Consider the following 22469-nt stretch of genomic DNA (forward strand, 5'->3'; position numbering starts at 1 on the left):
GGTTTCTCAGACTCTTCCTAGGCTTGGGCCTTGTTGGTTGGGTCAGGAAGGGCAGGAGAGTGGAGCCGGCCCTTGGAGTCTACCTGAACTTCACTAGAGGAACACATAAAAGCTCCTTGCTAAAGACCAGGCAGCCCAAAGTGGGCATTATTTGGTCAAGGGCTGCCAAGAGTTCCCCAAGTTCAGGGACTGGGGAACAGCTCAGCCCTTTTAGGCCCACCAGAAATAGGCATGCGGTTAAGAGCTGTCTTTTTCCAAAGTTTACAAAAGCTGGGAGAAAAACCAGACCCAGAATTTGGGGTTCGGGGTAGAAAGAGGAGGACATAGAAAAAGATATTGGGGTTACTGGCCCACTCATACCTTGGAGTTTGCGCTGGCAGATACAGGTGTATTGGGGCAAAATGGAGGCCTGGAGACTGAGGAGACCCAGGCCCGGGGGCCAATGGGACACACACACAGGGGGAACTCCAGTCCTTGAGGGAAAGGGGGGTGTCCCACAGGGAGTGAAAGGAGTATCTCAAAGACAGGTGTGTCCTTGAACCAGAGGAGAACTGTGGGGCCCAAAGGCCGGGGAGACACAGGACAAATGAAAGGGCTAGTCAGAGCCCTGGAACCTAGGGTGAAACAAGGGGGTTTAGACGGTAAAAGCATGGGAGAGCTGACTCACAATGAGAGTTCCTCAGGGAGGGGGAACTAGGACTCACGGGAGAACCGGGGTCCTAGAGGCGGACGTCCCTGCAGTTTGAAAAGAATGGTGGTCCAGGGGCAAAAGAAACCTAGGGACAGGAGACCCAGGACTTGGGATAGAATAGGGGTCTCAGAGTGAGAGGAGAACCAAGACCTAGGGCCAAATGAGGGGCTGAGGGGCAGAATTCCTGCATCTGGGACCGAATGGACACACCAGGGGCCAAGAAGCCCTAGGGCAGACTGGGGACGTCGAGGCAGGGAGACCCAGGGCCCGGAATGCCCAGGTGGGAAGGTGACTCAGCTCTCAGACAGAAAGGAAAACTAACAGGGAGGGAAACCATGGCAGTATTTCAACTCCTCTGGGGAACCAGTGTCTGGTGACAAAACCCTGGTGTGCCCCTTCCGTTTCATCCACCCTCACTCACCCCTTCACAAGACACGAGTTTTGTTTTTTTTGTTTTTTTTTTGTTTTTTTTTTTTTGCTTTTTTTCATTTCTTTTTAATACAAACTTGGATCTTTGGGTGTGTCCTGCCAACAGAAAACAACAACAACAACAGAAGAGAAAACCCAAAAGAGTGAAAAAGAAAGAAAGAAAGAAAGAAAAAAAAAGCTCCCGCAAGAGGTTCTTCTCCCTCCCCCCCACCATGCGAATTTGCACACCACGGGACCACAGCAGGTTTACAGAATGCAATATACAATCCACGATTTATAATAAAACAGTATATACAATAAATAGGATATTGTTCATTTTTGTCAAACGACCTGTAGATAAATTTCTCAGTGCATACTTGCAGGGGCTCTGGACACCTTGAGGCCCCGCTCGCAACCTCTTGCACACGCTCGCTCTCTCGCTCTCTTTTTTTTTTTGTCTTTTTCTAAAACTGTGTTTTGTTTTTAAGTTTTGTACATTTTTAAAAAGTATTTACAATTGCTGGTTTTGTGCAGAAAGGGCTCACCTTGGGCTTCTGCGTGGAGGAGATGGGCAAGGAGGGGTGGGGGGAAATGGGGTTGCAGGGGGTGCAGGTGGGGTGGGGCTGGAGGCAGAGGGGCAGGCGCTCCTGCCAGAGGACGATGTGGACGCTGGGAGGGGTCTTGGCGTTGGTTTTCTGAAAGCTGCAAAAAAACACAAGAGGCAGAAGTCAGTGGCAGGCAGACACTGAGAACAGCGAGGCTAAGATCGGGACCCACCACCACTCAGTTCCTACCAGGATTCTGAGAGAAGCTAACCCCATTGTTCCTTCTCCCAAAAAACTCCAACCAGCGCCACGTAAGACTCTGGACCACTTCTGGCCTTCTCTGAATTCAGTTTCCCCATCTGTAAAATAGGTGTGTGGCCCAAGGCGCACCCCACTGACAGGTAAAGATGTGTTGGGTGAAGAGCTGGAATTCCAGGCAGTGCCGTTTGTTGAGAACTTGGCCTCTAGGGTCAGATACAGCTGAGTTCAAAAGCTAGCATCACCATTTAATAGCGCTATGACCTTGGGCAAATTGAGGAATCACTGAGCCTCAGTTTATTCATCTGTAAAAAGGTGATTAGCAGAACTATCCTATTAAGTTTGATGGGAGGATTCAGTGCTTTAAGGCAGATTAAGCCTGGTACGTCAATGCATACTAAATGATACTAATTATCAGTCATTATTATTTTCCTGGGCCAACTAGGTTCTCCAAGCTTGGGTTTCTTCATGTACAAATAAGTTTAGCCAATCCTCCAAACCTAGGCTGTTCCGAGAAATGACATAATGGAGAAGGCAGGGTTTTAGCAGAGCACAGGTGTGAACCACTGTTTTAATTTCTTCTAAACCCAACCTTCTCCCCAGCCCTCACCTATGCCGTTCTGTTCCTTAGAGAGGTGAGGTAAGGAGGAAGTCTGTCTGAATAAAGGAATAATGAAATTGCCCAACACAGTACCATCTGTGTTCGGCTGCACCCCGTCTTCCTGAATCTTAGGAACTCCCAAATCCTCGGTATCTACAATCACCAGACACTGATGGTCTGAAGTACCTCCTTTCCCTAGAATGCAGAACTAAGGGGGGCCATGACTTCCCTATGCAGGCCCCAGCTTTGCTGGGATGCGCAGGCAAGTGTTAAGAGGGACAGGGATGGGCTCAGTCTCTTTCAGAACCTCCACTCATGAACCTGCCCTTTCAGAGTTTGGTCCTCTTCTCAAGAGTCCCTGAAATTCAAGGCTCCCACACATGTGAGTGACCATCCTACAAGAATTCAGAGTGGAGGTGCTAAAACTGCTTTCTAAGACTCCTCAGCAAGCCAGTTCACCCTCCTCCACCCCTGCAGGAACCCAGAAGCTACAGAAAGCCTTTCCTCCTTGTCCTCGTTCTTGGCTTCCCTTCCCAACAGGGCCACATTTAAATTCTGCTCAGCCTCGGCTGCTGTCTGCTGGGCAGTCAGCCCTAGGGAAGACTTTTGTCCTGAGGCTGGACTTGCCAGGACTCCCCCAAGGCCAGGGGACCCAGGTGGGCTCCTTCGAGGTACAAGGTAGGGGCAGCACCCCACCCAGTGTCTTAGCCCAGGTGTGAGGGGGAGGGTGGGAGCTGCATCTTTGTTAAGCTGCCAGGTCTCCTGAAGGTGAGGGGAGGATAGAACATTAGCTATAAGGTGTGCCTGTTCATGTGACAGCTGTATTACAACTGGGGTTATTAGGGCAGGGGGTGCAGTTGGGACGGAAGTCAGTTTTCCACAGGTAGTAGGATGATAAGCAGGAGCAGCTGTAGAATAAGCAGGGTATCCATTAGGGGGCAGGACTCTTGGGTCTGGGAGAAAAGGTTCAGCTGGAGGGCTGGGGGCAATTATCTGTAGGACAGCTTTATTGCAGTTGAGGAACACCTACTAAGCTAAGGAACCTCTGCTGGGGTGACAGGAATAGTGTGTTGGGGACACAAGTGAGGGGGAGACCTAGAACTGGTTGCTCCAAACCACTTAGACAAGTAGATTGTATCGAATCCCAGCCTCCCCTGCTTCCCCGAAGGGCCCCGGGGCAGGCTGGAAGCCTCCTCACAAATCCCTGTCAGTCCCACCCCCTCTAGCCCTTAGCCACTGCCAGTGACCCTCTCCAAGCCGGGTCTCCATGGTGATCTCAGCCCAGCAGGCAGCTCCTGCCAGAACCATTCCCGTGGTGCCAGCGGCCAGGCAGCAGGGAGGCTTTCTCACCCTTTGCAAAGCCATCGCTGTCTCACCTTCCTCCTCCCACCGCCCTCCCCAGCTTTCAAGACTTGGCCAGAACATGGGGGATGGGGAATCAAATTCAGAGGTTCCTGAGCCTGGGAGTAGGGGAGAAGGGAAAATGCAGAACCCTGATCTTGCTAGGTTCAACTCTCCACAAAATGGAGCCAATGGTGAGGTGCCAAGCAGTCCAGTGCTGGGCACTGGAGACAAAGCAGAAAACAAGACAGATTTGGTCCTTGCCCTTGAGGGGCTCACAGAGCAGAAAGAGAAGCAAAGCAGACCCCACACCAGGCATTGACCATGCAGGGAGATAAAGGGAGATCCAGGAGGCTCAAGGAGCACAGGCGGACACTTAGCCCAGCCTTGGTGGGAGGGACTGCGGCTCTTCTCACTGCTGAGCATGGTGCCCTGCACACGCTGGGGTCAAGAATGTGTGCTGAATGAACGACAGAGCGATGACTGGTCTAAGTCTGATCAGTGTGTCAAGGTCCAGTGCAGGTCGTGCACACCCCCTGGACGCCTCCTTAGACCACTGTTACCATAGCTACCGGTGCACTCGTCATTCCCTTCCCAGCTCCTCAGGGCAGGGACCTGTGTGTGGTACCTCTGTATCCCCAATGCCAGCATGTGCCTGGTGCCCCAGGAAACCAGCATTGTTCATTAGACTTAACCTTTTAGTGCCTCCATAATGAACGATGGAAAAGTCACATAGCACAAAGTCCTTGTGCTCAAAGAGTTTCACCGTCTGAGATGCCTGGTCATTAAATGGTCTCTGTCAGTGGGGGCATCAGGGATAGCAGGGACTCAAAAGCGCTGCAGACCATGTTGCCCAGAGAGAGCTGCTCTCCCCACAAGCACACATTTCCCATTCATTTAAACAACCAGCAGACATGTATTCACACCCACTAACTGCCAGGCCTCCTGCTAAGGTCTAATCTCCACCTTCTAGTCTCTGCCCTCCAGAAGGGGACCTCAACACCAAACAAGGCCGTGGAGTAGAAGGCGGAGAGAGTGCAGGGGAACTGACACCGATTTGCTGTGTGACCTAAGGCAAGTGCTTCTCCTCTCTGGGCTTCAGTTTTTACATAAAATAAGGGGGTGAAACAAGTAATGCAAGAGATCTTCGGGTACTGAGTGTGCACCCCAGACAAGGAATCAGAAAGGCTGATTCCCCTCTGATATTTTCAGGCAAAGTCAGGCCAGTGAGTCCCTCAAATGTGGAGGATACTGCTTCCCTTAGGGCACAGACCACACCTGACAGAGATACACTGAGGGGTGAGGCTACCAACCGGGGATGGGCAGGCTGTGTACGGTGTGGGTGTTGGTGTGACTCCCCTCTCCAGGGGTTTTTAAAAATCTGTGCCCACCAGAGGTGCTCCTTAAACTCTAGCTCTACCAGTTATTCTCTCTTTAGGGATCTCGTTGCTTGGCAGAGAGAGGGATGCTAGCAGGGCCAAACAGGATTTGGATTTGTGGTCGTCCACCAACCTTGTGTGACCTTGGGTATATCTCCCACTACTCAGAGCCTCACACTTCTTAAACAGAGAGAAAGCTACACGCCCCCCACCCCCACCCATAGCTTCTCCAGCATCCTGACTGGAGATAACTGTGTAAAGATGGGTGTTATGATGGGCACATACACTAGAACTGGGTGATCCCCAAGGGCCCTTCCTGGCTCTCCATGCTATGCATCCCTGCCTGGGGGGCTGGGTGTCTTTGCGCAAGTCCCTCTCCCTCTCTAAAAACTGAGAAGGGTTGCACTTGGAGATCTCAAAAGCCCAGTTAGCCCTGAGAGTTTGGTTTATTTATACACCCCTCCCTTGTCCCACTTTTAGAAGCATATCTGATAACAGTGGGAGTGAGAGGAATTGTCTTCTACCCACTCCCTAACACTTAACCTTTTCTCTCACCATTCCTCCTAGTCTACACGCTCTTCTTTGACTCATGGAAAAAAAAAACAAAAAACAAAAAAACCCCAAAACCCCTGGCCTTGAAACGTCCCAGGCATGATGAGACACTGGGGATGGAGCTGGGGACAGTGCACAGAGATGAGTAACTGGCCTAAAGGAGCTAATGGCATGGGGAGGACATTCCCAGGAAGGGCTGTCATGGATGCATAAAGGGCTGCAGATTAATTGGGCCTGGGAAGGATCCTGGAATGCTTCTTGGAGGAGGTGATATCTGACTGAAAGATAGAACTGACAGGTGAGAGATGGATGGTGGGTAGAAAAGGGCAGCCCAGGCCAGGGAACAGCTAAAGCAAAGGCACAGGGCACACTAGGGAAAGTGCCCCATCCTCCTGATTTCATAGTCAAGGGCTGGAAATGGAGGGTATGTGAAAAAGAGGTCAAGGCCTACAAAGAAGCCTTGAATACCCAGAATATCAGGCTGGGAAGCTGGACCTTTATTTTGTAGGGAAGGAGGCAGAAGAGGGGAGGATACAATCAAAAGGTGTTAAGCAATAAAGTCATAGGAGCAGAAGTGTTTTAATCAATTCATTTAGTAAATATTTTTGGTACTCCAGACACCATACACTGAAGACAAGTATTTTGGTGGCCACAGTGGGGCGGGGGGGTGGGGGGAGGGGGAATGGACTCAGGCAGGGGATTGACAGATGTTGGGGCAGAGACCTAGAAGGCAATGGGTACTCTGACCCAGGTGGCTGAGCTGGGGCTATAGTTTCTGAAGCCTCAAATTTGTTCAAGACCCATTTTCTACCTCCAGGAAGCTCTAGCTGCCTGCTCTGCCCATGGTTCAAGAGGGTGGTTCTTGGCACTTAGGGTGGGAGTGCTTCTGTCCCTTCCCTGGAGAGTGATGTCCACAGGGAGTCTTTTAACGAACACCTGTTTATAGGCTGCAAACTCCATGAGGGCAGAACACTGCTGATCTTGTTCAATGGTACCCTCAGCACCAGCTGCAACTCCTAGCCCAGTAAGATGGCTAGTTCATGTGCGGTGAACACAGAATTTACTTATTTCCCCTGTCCTCTAGTACAAACAAGAGGGCACTATGGCAACAAAAGTCATAATGACCAAAGTGGCAAATCTGCCAGGGTAAAAATCATGTATTATTACAAAGTTGCAGGAAAACTTTTTCAGATTATCTGCACCAAGAGGACTGGTGTGGATAACTGTGTGGGAAGGCTCTAGCTGACCATGGCCCTGATGCTCAGGTCTCTTGGAGTGGGGCCAGTGACTTACCTTGTCTCAGCCCCCCAGGGAGGACTCAGCCTCATTGCTAAAGCAAAGACCTGGGTGGCATTTCACTTCCCACCAAAAGCCCCAAACTCACACTAAATACAAAATCATTCCTAGGAGTGAAGCAGGAAGAACAGGCGAAGGAGGGCTGGCTACAGTCCTGAGCAAGTGGGAAAGGGTCAGGGATGCAACTCATACAGGCTGGGTCAGAGGCCCCGGAATTTAGTCTGTGGGGAGGTTTTTATCCCATTTACCAGCCACTGAGTACGTGCTCACTGTGTGCCAGGGACTGGCCTAAGTGCTTCACAGGTAATCTCATTTAATTCTCACAAGAGATGACGTGAGGTGACATGACTCACCAGGTCACAGAGCTGGTACGGAATGGACTCAGGCTCTGCACAGAGGCCTCTCTGTGCCTACAGACATGCTCTTAGCCCACTCTCCCTGCCCCAGTTTCAGGGGCTTGCTCCCGTAGGTTCTTCTTCCAGGTCCATAGGGATGTGGGGAGATGGGAGAGAAGGAGCAGGAGAGGACATGCTCACGGACGGATTAGATTTCCAGGAAGTGAGGGCTCAGAACAAGGAGGCCTGGCCTGAAAATGGCTGTTGTAGGGGCGAGAGACAGTACTGGAGGGAAGCACAGCCTCAGGGAACGGGAAGAAGAGCCCAGGAGAGGCAGGACTGGCTGACCCCTGACATGAGGGACTCTTGCTTAGGGCCAGAAGCAAGATCAAGTGACCTCTTGAGGTTTCGAGACTCAAAGAGACAAAGCCCAGAGCATTCGGGGCCTGGCCCAGGTCCGGGCATGCCTGCTGACCCTGGCTGGATGGCGGCCTTAGAAACTGCTTTCTGCTCTGGTCAGTCCCCAGCTGGTGTAACCTTGGAGGACCTGTGACATTTCTTTTGGCCTCAGGTCCAGGCTTGAGAGGGAATAGGGAGGAGAGGGGGAACTTGAGATTCCTGAACACCTTGGAGGGCCTTTCCTACTCTCCCACCCTATTCCCAGGGTTGAATATGGCTGATTTTCAGGGCTCGACGTGGAGCCAGTCTGTCTGGCTCTGCTTTCCATTTAAAGGACTACACATTTAAAGAACTAGAGAAGATGTCTGCTTGGGCCCAGGTACTCCCCCACCCCTCACCCCTTTCCTTCTCTGTCCCATTAGCTAAGCTCCCAGACCAGCTGGATCCCATATTTCCCACTCTGGCTCCTCTGAGCTTTTTGTAATTCCCTTTGGGATGTGACCTGCCCTTGCCCACAGCTTCCTCTGTGTGGAATGTCCTCCCCCCATTCTCCACATATCCAATTCTTCAAGGTTGAGTTCAAATGCATCATCTTCCACAGAACCTCAAAATCCATTTAAAATGTCAGACCCAGAAACAGTTGTATGGAGCACCCAACCAATCTGTCATTTTCTGGGTGGGCAATCAGGGGTGTGCAGTGGAGAGGGAGGAGTGTGGCAGAGAACCCAGGCTGGGGTGGGGGGCAGCACTGGGTTCAGATGCTGGCTTTACCATTTAGCAACTTGACCCCTCCGGGCAAGGTTCATAGCTGCACCTGTTTCCTCAACTCTCTGATTGGGGGTTGGGGACCCACCTCCCAGGCTGCTGTGAAGGGTAAGGTGGTGCTACACAAAGGGACCAGTACAAAATATGTCCCTTTTCTCACCAAAGGGGCAGAGAGATGACTTCTGATCCTAACACCCACCTTCCTGGCACACAAGCTTTGTTTCTCCTCACCTTCTGGGCACCTGCCACTTTCCACCAGGTGTTTTCAGGTTCTTTGTGTACTTGCTTTAGCTTCCTGGGGTGGATGCTGACCTCTAAGGACAGGGGCCAAGGCTGCTTTGTCTCTCTGTGCCAGGCACTGGGATGGCATGGAGGGGCTCAATATATGACTGCTTCTCCAGTGCCAGTCATCGAAAGTGCTCACAGCCTGTTGGGTGAACAAGTGTGTCACTGTCCTCTTTGCTTAAGTCCACTCTTGACAGTGACACGTCCTCTGTTAACTCTTCTTCCTCACCATTCTACTTCCCTATACCCCCATATCTTCCTCATTCCCACAATGATTTTAATCAGTGCTGGCACTGGAGAGTTGTTCTAGACGAGGGAGCTGGTGTGCCATGTTAGATGAAGGAGGGGGTCAGCCTTACCACTGCCTTGGTCCAAGCCACCACCAGTGTGTGCCTGGACTACTGCAGCTGGTCTCTCTCCTTTACCACTTGCCCCGTTCTCAGTGTAACCCTTGGCACGTCCCAGCTGAGGGCTCACCTCAGTGGTTCCCTATTTGTTTTGGAATAAAGTTCAAACTCCTTCCTAAGCCCTGTGTGATCTGGCCCTGCCCGCCTCAACCTCTCAGTGTTATTGTCTTCCTATCAGTTCCTCAAAGCTTGAGCTCCCTCCTGCCTCAGGGCTTTACTCACTGCTGTTCCCTCTGCCCAGAATGGTCTTCCCATTCCCAGTCTAGCTGACATCCCCTCACCCTATAAACATCAGATTCAAGATCTGGTCAGCCTGCTGCAGGCTCTCATGGACTCCTAGCTTTCCTTCTCTTGCAGTCCTTCCTATCGTGATATTTACCAAATGCTTTACGTCATTCTGTTTATTGTCTTTCCCTCTAAATGGGAAGCCCCAAGGACCAGGACCTCATTTGTGGTGTTCACCGTGATGCCCCCCATGCCTGGCAGATAGTGGATGTCTCTGGAACAATGGAATGCATTGGCATTAGGATAGTGCTATCAACTCCCAGCTCGGAGTGGGGAGCAGGGCCAGAATGTGGGGCTGGACGGCATCCCAGTTCCTCCTGCATTCAGGCCTCACTGGTGGTTCCATTATGTATCTCACTGAGCTGTGACCTGCCTAAACACCCAGCTCCCACGCCCATTTATTCTCCCACCCAGGGCCCCGGAGGAACGTTTTTTGGATTTCGCATTTCTGATTATCCATGAGACATCTCCCCTCCAGTGAGAAAGATCAAGAGTTTGACATTTTAAACCCCAAGCAGCTTCTCCCTGGCCTGCTTCAGATCTGCGACTCTGCTGCTTGCAATGAGACGCATTGGGAATGGAAGGCCATTTTAATCTTGGCCTGGCTTCATTAGGAGGAAAAATATGATGCAAAAAAAAAAAAAAAAAAATTGGTCCCTTGTCTATGCCACAGAGTTGCAACAGCCTGAGAGATTATCAAAGTCAATTTCCTTTGAACAGATGGGGAAACAGAGGCAAGAGGGGGAGGGAGGACAAAGGCTTAGTCAAGGGCATATAGCAAGTTGGTGGCCAATTGGGAAATTGTCCTCCCCCAGGCCTCCTGACTCTCCATGTGCTGCCCTTTGCCACCTTCAGGCACCAAGGAGCTGAGTTCAGACAGAGAGGGGGTAATAAGTTTCCAATGACAAAACTTCAGGACCCTGAGTCATCCTGGCCTTGAATGGCCTCCCGAGAGCAGGGATGGGGCTTTCCAGTAGCTCTGCTAGTCCTTCTCTAGGAAGACACACAGCCAGGAGGCTCCAGCGGCAGGCAGCAGAGGTAAAGGGTGAGTGGCTCAGACAGGCCCCCAGCCCACTCTATCACCACCCACTACGTCTGAGCCAATTCTGTGACAAGTCTGTTATCCAAAAGTGGGATCCAATGGGCCAGCTGTGGTTATATCTCCAGAGCAAGTTGTTCATCAAGAAAATGGCTTCTCGAGCCTTCTCCCCCTTGACCATTTTGGGGGCATTTTCCCTTTTATTGTCCTTTTCTAAAACACAAAATCTTGAGAATTTCAAAAGTGTGACTCTAACTCCTGAAGTCACAGTGCCTGATCAAAGTATCTGAATACCTAGCAACATTTAACTGGAGTCCTAGAAAATCACTTGGCTTCAGGAAAGGGACTGGGTTTTTCAGGGCAGAAAAATCTTATCTGGGGATAGACACAGGCATGGTGGGATCCCAGCACCCCTTCTCCACTCCTGGATCCCTACCCCACATGCCCAAACACATTGAGCCTACCTCAGACCAAAGATGTTGAAAAACAGCCTTTGAGGGTACCGTGTAAGAACAACGAAGGATATGCTGGGCCATTTTCTAAAGCTACTGCAGACTGCACAGTGGATGATCAGACATACTGGCCACACCTTCAGCCTGGCCCTTGTCAAACTGTATCTTGGACTAAGGAAAGCTCCTAGGAAAACGAGGGAGCCTGGCAGGGTTGGCACCCTGGATGGACCTTGGCAGATAATTATGCAACCTGCTTCTCTCTTTGCTAGTCTCACACAGGGCAATGTGAACTCCCTTCCTCCCAAGAGGTCAAGTGGTGCTTCCTGAGACTCAGGTAGAAGCTGCCCAGGACCTAGCATGTTTGAAGGAAAGAAATGCTTGATGAACCAAGTCAGATGGGCTCATCCGGTCTATGGTTCTCTAGGCATTTTAATAACAGGGCCCCCTGACCATACAAGCCCAATGCCGGGTTCCCCAAGCAACCAATCTCCTTCTTAAGACTGTTCCCAACATCTAACTCTAGACTCCTTCCCAAACGCCAACTCCCTATTATTGGGTCTCATTTTTGTCCTTAAATCCTTCCTGTTCATCACTCTACCTCTTCCCCTTGGCCAAGCTCTAAAGTCCTCATCCCCCACCACCCCTCAGGCCTTTGCCCACTGCACCCAGACTCACCCAGGAACAAAACCTCGAGGTCCAGTCGGCACTTCAGTTGGCACTACAGGGAGGTGACGGTGAATGTGTCCTCAGGGTGAGGTTCCGCCATGGGCCCCAGGAAGCCGCTCTTGGGGCCCCCACCCAGGCCAGGATGCGCCTGCGGCATAAAGCCTGGATACCTGTAGGCAGTATCCTGCAGGGGCAGCAGCGAGTCCCTCGGCACGGGGGACAGGGTCAAGTCACTAAGGAGTGGGCAGCCATAGCCAGCAGCAGCTGCAGCGGGACCACGGGGTGGGCCGGGAGGCCGGGCCATCTCCAGTGGCTCCTTGTCGGCCTTGGGCGTGGCCGATGGGCTAGCCAGGTGTGGGGCACTGAGGCACGCGGCCTCCGTCCTGCCCAGGAAGTCAGCCAGCAGCCCTGTACCCACCTTGCCTTCATAGGGTGGGCTGCGCGCAGCTGAGCCTGGCGGGTACCAATATGCTGTGCCCTTGCAGCTGGGGGAGTCGTAGTGGGGCTGGCCCAGTGGCAGGTCCCGGCAGCTCAGGTGGGCCTGGGCTGCAGCCGCATGGCCCAGGCTGGCCCCCTGGAGCCCATGCTTGAGGGGCTCACAGGCAGCCAGCTTTGTGGGTGGCGGCCTCAGCTCTTCCTTGAAGCCCAGGGTAGGTGAGCAGGTGGGTGAGTATGCCTTCTGCAGGCCAGCATCAAACACCGTGGGTGGATGGGCCAGTGGTGGGAAATGCTTGCCATCCAGCTCCGGGGCTCCCAGACTGGGCGAGTCGCAGTGGAAGCCTTGGCCAAAGGTGCCATCGGATGGCGTGGATGGGTTCATGGAGTAAGGTCCCATGAAGTCACAGGGGTCTCGCTCACCCACACTGAAGGCCCTCGACTGTGAGGGCAGTGGTGACATGCTACTGTCCCCACTGTAGTAGTCCAGGCCGAGGTCTGGGCTGTCCTGGAACAGCGGGTTGACTGGCTGTGGCTTGGGGATGAACTTGGCTTTGGCTGCCGCGCCACCCCGTTCCTTCTTGGCCGAGCAGGCCCCGCCGCCCCGTCCGCCCCGTGGCTGCCGGGGCCCGGTGCTCCGTTTGGATGGGTAGCCTGAGGCAGTGGCTGAGGCAGATGACGGGAAGCCCAGATGTGAGGCCTCGAACAGGTCAACCTTCTTCCGCCGTCCACGACCTGGCTTGGAGCTGCTCTGGAAGAGGACACTCTGGTTCCAGTTGTAGCCAGGGGCAGACGATGCTTCGTTCCAGTCCATCATGAGTTTTTCCAGGCTGGACAGGCTTGACTGGCCCTCACTGCTCGAGGCCTCGCTGTTGGCACGCCTGAAACCGCCGCCAACTGGCTGATTGAACTGGGTGCTGTCAGAGGATGACTCGGAGAAGGTCTCGGACACGGCTGTCTGCTGCTTCACCTTCTGTGGCGTGTAGTTGGAGATGTCCAGGATTACGTTGGGCTCGCTGACGTGACAGTCGAAACCAGGATTGTAGAGCTGACTGAAGGCCTCTGAGGCCCAGTCTAGGCCTCCATAGCCTTGCCGGAAAGGCCACTGAGAAGCCCCCGCAAACTGCCGACAGTTCTCAGGCGAGGGCTGGAAGGAGGAAGAGGAGGAGGAGGCGACAGAGGCGGCGGAGGTGGCAGAGGCTGTGGTGCCCTTGGGCACCATGTAGCCACCGGGCGAGACAGTGCTGGCCCGGCTGTCACAGCGCAGGGGTGTGGGAGCTGAACCAGAAAAGGCAGCTCCCTCAGAGCTATTGAAGAAGGATGCCTTGCTTGGTGGCAGGCAGGGGCCACCAGTAGGCGGTGGGGCGTAGCCAGCGCTGTGGGCGCTGCTGGGCGAGGCAGGCAGGCTACTGCCGCTGCCATAGGCAAAGCTGCAGTCCTTGCTATTAGCACAGTCCTGGCCTGTGAAGGCCTTTGCCGGGGCGAATACACTCTGTCCAGCTCCATAGCCACCATACTGAGGGGGGTAGGTGTTGGTGGGTGGATGGGCGGTAGGTGAGCGGGCCACTGCTGAAGGTGGGGGAGCCAGCTTTGGGAAGGTCTCGGCTGCCCGGCAGTCTGAAGTGGCTGGGGTTAGCCCGTAGCTTGCTGCCCGGCCCGGTGGGAAGGTCTGGCGAGCAGGCAGGACAGGCTGGAAGGGGGCATCCGTTCCAGCCCCGCTGCTGCCCACTGCCACTGGGCTGGCCTTGGCTCCTCGGCTGGGGAAGGTGGCCAGGCCCCGCTGGGCAGGCAGGGCACTGGTGGGGGGCCCTGCATAGCTGCCCGACGCCTTCCGGGATTCGGGGCGTGAGGCTGAGAGGGCAAAGTCCAAGAGGTCGGAGGAGTCATCTGAATCAAGCAGAGAGCGAAAATAGCCAGTGAAGAGGTTTTGGCGTTCCTGGCTGAGCTCGGTCTGGCCTGTAGGTGTGCCTGTGCTGTAGTAGCTGCCACGGCCTGAAGCCCCACTCTCTAGCCCAGTGGAGGCAAAGGCCCGGGCCTCAGCCCCCTGGAACCCACAGTTTCGGCCAGCTTGCCCGCCTGGGTGTCCATGGTGAGGGGCCCAACCGCCGCCCTTATCCCCGGCCCACTCGGTGCCAGCATCCCCAAAGCCTGAGCCACTGGGCACCTGCTCTGGGAACAGAGTCCCGTTCTTCCGGGACCGCCTTTTACGCTTGGGCTTCCCAGTCACAGCATCCACCTCCCCCCGGCCCCGTTTGCGGGGGTGCCCCAACTCAGTGAGGCCAGGGCCCCCCACTCCAGCAGCTGCCACTGCTACCACCTTCTTTTTCTTGCCAATGCCTTCAAAGAAGTCACTGAAGGAGCATCGGGCTGCCTTGGCAGCATGGCCCCCGCCCCGGCCACCAAAACCGCCTGCTTTGCCACCACGCCGCCGGAAGCCCTGCACTCGATGCAGGAAATGGGAGATGCTCTGGGTGTCAGGTGCCTGATGCACTGACTCGGGCTCGCTGGGTGTCCAGCAGCGGGGTGGTGAGCACCGCCCTGCACATTGGCTCTGGCGGTTCAGGAAGGCCAGCTTGGCGAGGACGTCTGAGTATTCGGACTTGCTGTCGTTGGCGTCCGCTGCGTAGGACGGCTGGGGAGATGCCAGCTTCTGCTTCCGCCGCCGCCGTTTCTTTACCTCTGGCATAGCCATAGTGGCTGCCGCCATGGTGGCTGCCTCAGTTGCCACCACTGCTGGCTCCTTGGGCTTGCCAGGACCCAGGAGCAGGTTCTTAGGTGGGCGGCCACGCTTACGCTTGAGAATAATGGGCATCTCGCCGGGTGGGAAGACCACCACCACGTTCCGTCCGTTGTTCTTCATTTTCAGCAGCGGAGTGGGCTCTGCTGACACACGCAGGCCCAGCTCCTTGCCCTCCACGCTCAGGCTGCTGCTTAAGGACGACACCTTGTACGTGGTCTTGTTCCGCCGACCCAGGGATACAGGGATCTTGGCCATCTTCACCACCATGCGCCGCACGCCCCGGCACTTGCTTTTGCGGGTAGGGATCACTGCGCTCTGTGAAGATTCCGGCTCCAGCTCTGGGACTGGACCTGGGCCCGGCAGGGCAGGAGGTGGTGGAGGCGGTGGTGGTGGGGGCTCGGCCAGGGCAGCAGCCAGCCCTGTGGGCATAGGCAAGGGCAGTAGGCGGGTCTCAGGTCCGGCGTCTGCCTTACGCCCCCGTCCGGCTTTCCGCCGGCGACACAGGATCTTTGGCCTATCAGTGCGCCGCAAGGCGTACTTAGGGTGACCCTCAGGCCCAGGGGGGCCATGAGGTGAGCACAAGTCCAGGCGTAAGGGCTCTGCCAGTGGGCAGGGCCCTAGGGGCTGCTGGGGCTCCAGACGGCGTCCGGGGACATCAAGCAACTTGGGCAGGGGGTCAAGTGCCTGAGGGTCAAGCAGCTGGGACTCCAGGGAGTCAGGCAGGGTATCCAGGGCCTGGAGAGCCAGGCCTGGCAGTCCCAGAGGATCAGCAAGAGGTTGTAGGGGTGGCAGCTCCAAAGCTTCCCCGAGTGGCTCTAGTGCCTGCGGGTCCAGGAAGCGGGGCTGGGGGTCTAGGAGCTGAGGCTCTGGCTCAGGTGATGGTGGCTCAAGGGCCTGGGCTTCCAGCAGCTGGGCCTCAGGGCAAGTAAGGGAGGCCAGCTCACTAAGGATGTCGGCATCAGCGAGTTCTGAGTAATCGGGGCCGTCTGGCTCAGGCTCTGGGGGCAGACCGGTGGCCGCGGCTGTGGCTCCAGGACTATGGCCTTGGCCCGGCTGGGGACTGTCCCTAGACTCAGGCTCAGGCTCGTAGAGAGGGTGGCTGGGCCGCTCGGATTTGGAGTGGGGGGTGGCCCGCTCCTCGGGGCTGCGGATGCTATTGGCCAGGCTAGGGGAGGAGAAGAAGCTGTACTGAAGGTCACCGGGGGGCGGGGCAGGCGGGCGGCTGAGCCGGAGCCCACCGCAGTCCAGGTGCACGCCGCTGTGCTGCAGGTCCTGGGAAAGCCGAGTCAGGTCCTTCATGATGTCAATCAGCTGCACCACTGGACGCAAGTTCACCCGCCCGTTGTCCCAACGACGTCGGGAGCTGCTGCCGTCTCCGGCGGGTGTGGGGCAGCGGGCCTGTGAGACAGGACGGGCTGCCCGAGGGGGTAGCGGGTCGTCCCCCTTGGCAAGGACTGGTGAGCGCCGGGTGCTGGGGTCCCGGCGTGGGGGTGGGCGTGGGTTCTCGGAGAAGGTATGGGCGAAGGCCTTGTCAGGTGGGCTGGCGGGGGGCCGGGTGGGAAGCAAGGGCCGGGGGGTGGGGGGGCCGCCGGGGTAGTACTTGGGCTCCCGGAGGTAGTCAGGAGAGCTGCACACGGCACTGGAAGTCACCACCAGGCCCTGGGGCTTCACACGCATCCTGACCTTGTCCTCCGCGGGCCGCCGGGCGGGGCCGGGGCTGACATGAGGGTGCGAGAAGCCGGGACCAGGACCTGATGGGCAGGACAGGGAGGAGGTCCCTCACTGAATACCCAAGTCCTCAATGACCCCCTGCACCCCTCTCTTTAGTCCCCTGCCCAAGTCTAATCCGCTTGTTGACCCCCAGCTTTCCCCAAACCACACATGCACCATGAACCCTGCGTGGGCCTCAGTTCCACTCACTGACAGCTCATCCCCCTCTAGACCCTGGCTATATTCTGAGGTAGAACAGGACATCTGCCTCTGAGAGGGAAGAACATCGGCAGGGGTGGGTGACCAATCCAGATCAAACTTAAGGAGAGGGCCAGGAACTCCTACCAAAGGCAAGGCCTTCCTCCTTCTTGCCCCCTTCCCCAGGGTTGCAGGGGAACCCCAGCACTCACCCTCGGCTCTGCCGCCTGGGCTGTCACACTGGAGATCTCTGTGGGCAATAAGATAGGCAACAGGAGATCTGAATGGTCTGGTGGCCACAACCCAACCACTGCCCACCTGCCCACCAGCCCGGTATCCTCCATGTACCATCCCCAGCTCCCTCCATGCTCCCTCTAGCACACACACCCAGCTGACCTGGGAGAGAGAAGGCCCCCGTGCCTGGGGGCTCTGCCGGTTGCTGGCTGTCAGCTGGGGTTGCTGTGGAGCAACTTCGGCCTGAGCCCAGGCCTCGGGGCGTAGACAGCGCCTGGAAAGGACCATCGCAGCTCAAGTTTAGTGAGCACCTACTGCGCGCCAGGCACTGGGCTGGAAGCTGTCCAGGCATCGTTTCATTTAATTCTTCATACCAATCCTGCGAGGTAGGGGCTATTAATAACCCCATTTTGCAGATGAAGAAATGGAGGCTCAGAGATGAAGTAACATCATTCATTCACATACTCATTATTTATGGAGTGCCTACTTTGCACAAGGACTGGGTAGAAAAACACCAGATAATCATAAATGACTTAATTATTACTGGGATAAAAGCTGCAAAGAAAAAGTGAAGAGTGCCTGAGGTGAGAGGTTTAGCAATCACACCAGGGGATCAACAACAATAGCAGCTTATACTTCGGGGACACTTTCTCTGTTGCCAAACACTGCCCTAAGTACTTTATGTGGGTTATCTCATCTAACCCCCCTGCAAACCTGAGATCAATATGATTACTATTCCCATTTTCGCAGACTAGGAAACCATCCACTGGAAGGTTTTAAGCACCATGAGGACAAGGATTTCTGTCCTGTTCATTTCTGTATCTCCCAACACCCTGATTAGCATATGGGCCACAAGTGTGCTTCAAAAATTTTTACTGAATGAATGAATAAATGAATGAGGCACACAGAGCATTCAACCCTGCCTTTTCCCATGAGGATCTCTCTCGTTCCTCTTCAGGCTCAAAAATGTGACCCAAAAAAGAGGTTGAGGAAGGAAGGGAGACAAGAATGAGGAAAGGGAAATTTTCTGACCCCTCTTTCACCTTTATGTGAAAGGCCCTATCTGACTCCCCACATCTCCCCATCCCTAGCCCACCCCTGGCCTTGGTCTAGCTCATCCTATACATTCTCAGAGCCCTCTCTATTTCACCTTCATTGTATTTATCACGACTGTGATCGATTACTTGTACAACTGGCTGTTTAGTGTGTCCCCTTGGAGTGTGGGCTCTTCAGGGGCAGGGACTACATCTATCTTATTTACCACTGCATCCCCTGACCCCAGGGCCTGGGCTATGGATGCTACATAAATATTGACCAAATGACTCCCTGGGCTGGTCTGGGCAGAGCTGAGACTTAAATCCAGGCATATCAGACTTCCAAGGGTGCTTATGGACTTTAGGTCCCTGGCTGATCCCCCAGAGCTGGGATCTTGGGGAGCAAGAAGCTGAATGAGCCCTGACCACTGTGAGGGTCTTAATCACTGACCCTGACACTGCCTAGTGTTTGATCCCCAGGGCGCATCCCCCATAGACACATGTAGACTCTCACCAGCTGCCATACTGTCCACTGCTGGCACCCCACAGGAAGACTGCAAAGCTGACAAGGACAGGATGGATAAGGACACTTCTCCACTCCCCTTTTGTGGACTTCAGTTTGCAATCTACAAACCACCTCCACATACATGACCCACTGAATCTTCACAGCAACACAGACATAGTTTATGGTCCCTGCATTATGGAGGAAACAGGCTCAGAGCAATTGTGTAACTTGCCTGAAGTCACACAGCTGCTAAGTGGCAGGATTCCTAATTCTGTCCTAAGTGCAAAGCTTCCTTCTACTGCCAGTTCCTGCAACTCTTCTTCAGCCACTCCTAAAAGCACTCTTCTAGAGCTGTGGTCTAATTTAAGGCTTGGGAGGAACCTTAAAATCATCTAACCCACTGGCTTCCAAACCCTGGGCCTGGGGGAGCTGTGTAACATTCCAGATACCCAGGTCCTAGTCCAGGGGAGTTTGACTCATAGATCTGAAGTGACATATGGGAATCTGTATCTTTGATCAGCCCCCCTAGTGGGTACACTGTTCAAGTGCCACCTCATGCCCCTCCCATTTTACAGCTGAGGAAACTGAGACCCAAAAAGGGAAAGAGACTTTGCCCAAGGCATGGAGAGGGCCCTTCTATTTCTCATCCGGGCACAACATCCCTCTGTCCACTATCCCGTCTCTCTCTGCAGGTCTTAGGCCTTAGCTGCTCCTCACTGTCCCACGTACTCCATCGTTCACGGTTCTGTTCTTTCTGTGCCTGGCTGTTGTCTGTGGACTGGCCCCTCCCAGGCCAGGCTCTCTCTACTCCAAGAATCCCACTGTTGATCTTTCAGGAAGGCCTGTGGGTAACACCCTCGCAAAGGAGGGAAGGGGCTCAGACTCTGGAATCTCCAAACATGATTTCTAACAGTATAGGTTGACCCGTGGCTCCTGATGCCTTCCTTGAGATGCCTACGGGAAGCCACCATCCCTCCCTTACCGAGGGTGGGGCTCACCAAGCCTCCCAGCCCTGGAGACCTCCCACTTGGGGCCAGAGGGTGTGATCTTGGCAAAAGGGAAAAACCTCCTCTCCAGTGGTTGCTTCTGTTCCACCCACCCATGAAGACTTTTGGGCATGTCCTCCTGCCAGACCTCTTGAATTTGTCCACTGCTCTCTCTTGCAGCCTCCAGATCTGAGGGAAGCAGCTGGCTCACCTCCCCACCACACCCAGGCAGCCATTTTCTTGGACCCCTCCCAAGGGCACCACCTATCCCATGTCTCCCAACAAAGACGAAAGGATCCTCTGTCCCTCGGTCTGCTACTGGGTCAGTGTGCATGAGCCTGCCCATGGGGACAACAGACAGCTGGGAGGGAGCTGAGGGCCCCAACCTGCTGTGCACAGTGCCGGGAAGCGCCAGCCCACATCCTTGAGTCCCCAGCCCCACCCTCCCCCGCTGCGGCTGTGACCACCCCACCCCTTCCCCAGACCGCCTCCCCCTCCCCCACCCACAGCCTCCCCAGGGGAGCCAGACTGCCAGCCCCAGCTCTCACTTCCGGCCTCATGACCCTCTCTCCAGCCTGCACACTCCTCCCCCCCACACCATTTCCCTCCCAGCCTGGATTGAAGGCCCAGGGATGTCCTCAAATGGAAAACACTGCATCAAAGGGGCTGTTAATGCTGCTGTGACACCTCCAGCATCTCCCTTAGGGGCCTTTATCGCCCAGGATCAGCCCATGAGGCCCCTCTCAATCTCCTTCTCTTCAACCTCTTCCCACCCACCCAACTGTACTCGAAGATCTTCCAACTTGACTCTGGCCCAAAATCTTAACAAAAAATGACAATAATGAAAATAATAATGGCAGCTGTCACTTATTTGGGCATTTAAATGGAGGCACAGAGAGGGTAAGTTTTGCCCTTAAGGACAAACAGCCATGACAGGGAAGAGCTGAGCCTGAATTTAGGTTTGCTGGGCTCCTCTAAAACTAAACTTCTTCACGGTCTGGAGAGTCAGCCCCCTCCCCTGCAGCCTCCTCCAACTGTTCTGGTCTCAACCACCAGTTTTAATTTTTGCCAGCTTCTTCACCCCCTCCCACCTCGGTTATCCTAATGCACTACCCTCCCTCACCACTAGGTGTCCCCTTAGAGCCACTGATGCCCCCAAGGGGAGCAAGCCCCGCCCTGCCCCCTGGAGCCATCAGCCCCCGCCCCCCACAGCACAGCACTGCACAGCACACCCCACCCCACCCTACCCTACCCCCAGCCACACAGAGCTCCTTTGTACAGCCCTCGCCCACCCCCTTCCTGCTCAGAGCTGGGCACCTGGCAAGCAGGTCTGCCCTAGACCCGCCCCCTGCCAGCCCCCTGCCCTGGGTGCCAGGTGTGCCGGCACCACAGCCAGCTCTGGCTGAACCGGAGGGTCACCCTGCCGGGCGGCCCTCCCTTCCTCCCTCCGAGGTCACCCAGGGACTGTGCTTCCCGCCCTGCTCCACCCCCATCCCCTCCTGCCCTTGGCCCTTCCAGACTTCTGTCCTTGTCTTTCCTTCTGTCTCCTGGAGGACTCCCCTCCTCCAGCCCCACCAGGCCCTCCCCACAGCCTCTCACCCCCGCCCACCTCCTTCCCCTGAGAGCTCCTTGTTCCGCCCCCCCCCTCCCCGCCCAGGTCTGAAGAACTCCTCCTCCTGGAAAGTTGCTGCTGGAAAGGAAGTGACTTCAGCGATTTGGCCACAAGGCTGGGCACTGCTGAGCCCAGCTCAGCTGAAGGCTTGCCCAGCCCACCTCCAAAGCACAGACGGAGCCATGTGCACACCCACCCCCAGCGTGCACCCAGAACCCTGAACACATGCTTCCCCAGTGACACATGGAGAGATCCTAGTGTATACACACCACAGCATCCTAGGGGTACTCACATATCATCTCGGTGTTCAGATTTTTGTCTACATACCTCTCCATTGTACACTAGCATCCTGTACGCACATACAACCCATTGTGGCACATGCAACACTCCAGTATTCCCACATCTGCCCTGGACACTCTGAATCCTGTACTCATCACTCCAATGTACCTACCACATATACAGCCCTCAAACATTCCTCAGCTCAACCCACTTACATAACTCTTGTATATGGAACCCTGCACACCTAAAGACGGAGCCCTACACATGCACGCCTGCGTGCCTGCACACAAGATGTCCTGTACTTTTACAGTGGGTACACATAGCCCTGCATCCTCCCACAGCTGAACCTCCCTACCCTTACAATTGCAGGAGGCCCCACCTCCAGACTTCAGGCCCCAGGAATGCTCTTTTGGAAGTTGGGTGGGGTCCCTAGGCAGGCTGGGCTCTAGGGAGCTTCCTGGAGCCCAGAGGCTTCATGTGTCAGTTCAGGGAGTTGCCTCTGCAGGGTAGGGCAGCACCACCTGGCCTCCGTGGTGCTCTCTGGGTGGGCTGATCTGGGCCAGGACTAGGGAGGTGGGTCCTGTCCGCTGCCCCGCCTCATCCTAAGAGGGCAGCCTAACATACCTGAACTACCTAGGTCCTCTCAGCACCTCACCCTGGCCTCCTAGCTCTCTGCTTCCACGACTTCAGGCAGCTGCACATATTGGCCACTCTGGTTTCCATCTCTGCTCCAAGTTCTGCTCGCGGTCAGAAACTCTTTCTCTTCCCAGTTTTCTTAAGCCATCAAGGAACAGGAAAGAGTCCCTAGACTAGGAAGCAGGACTCCAGGGGACTTGCTATATACCCATGGGCCTCAGTTCCCCATGGAGAGTTTGAGTAAGTTTAATAATATATCTTGATTCTATAATGGACCTCTTTTTGGCCTGATCTGGGAGGGGGGAAATCTCTGCTGGAAGGGGGAAGTAAATCCCCTGATCCCTACTTCCTGGGGGAGGCCCAAGCCACAGACCTGGCTTCTCTGTACATTGTCAC

The 22469-nt window shown here is 55.0% G+C and overlaps 1 protein-coding gene across 5 annotated transcripts in view; it reads right to left on the bottom strand.

Moving 5' to 3' along the window:
- Positions 1 to 1135: 1135 nt before the first annotated feature.
- Positions 1136 to 22469, bottom strand: part of AHDC1 (AT-hook DNA binding motif containing 1) — a 63766-nt gene continuing 42432 nt past the window's right edge. For 3 of the 5 annotated variants that reach the window (XM_036230556.1, XM_016132017.2, XM_036230564.1), the window contains 4 exons: positions 17184 to 17295; positions 17000 to 17037; positions 11714 to 16630; positions 1136 to 1801 (listed from right to left, as the gene is read on the bottom strand). In XM_036230556.1, coding sequence (XP_036086449.1) covers positions 11757 to 16556 — 4800 coding nt within the window. In that variant the 5' untranslated portion in view covers positions 16557 to 16630; positions 17000 to 17037; positions 17184 to 17295 and the 3' untranslated portion in view covers positions 1136 to 1801; positions 11714 to 11756. The remainder of the gene's footprint in view (positions 1802 to 11713; positions 16631 to 16999; positions 17038 to 17183; positions 17296 to 22469) is intronic. The other 2 variants (XM_036230569.1, XM_036230567.1) reach the window with 2 other exon arrangements.

The sequence above is a fragment of the Rousettus aegyptiacus genome, unplaced genomic scaffold (assembly GCF_014176215.1).
Source record: "Rousettus aegyptiacus isolate mRouAeg1 unplaced genomic scaffold, mRouAeg1.p scaffold_m13_p_1, whole genome shotgun sequence".
Taxonomy (NCBI): domain Eukaryota; kingdom Metazoa; phylum Chordata; class Mammalia; order Chiroptera; family Pteropodidae; genus Rousettus; species Rousettus aegyptiacus.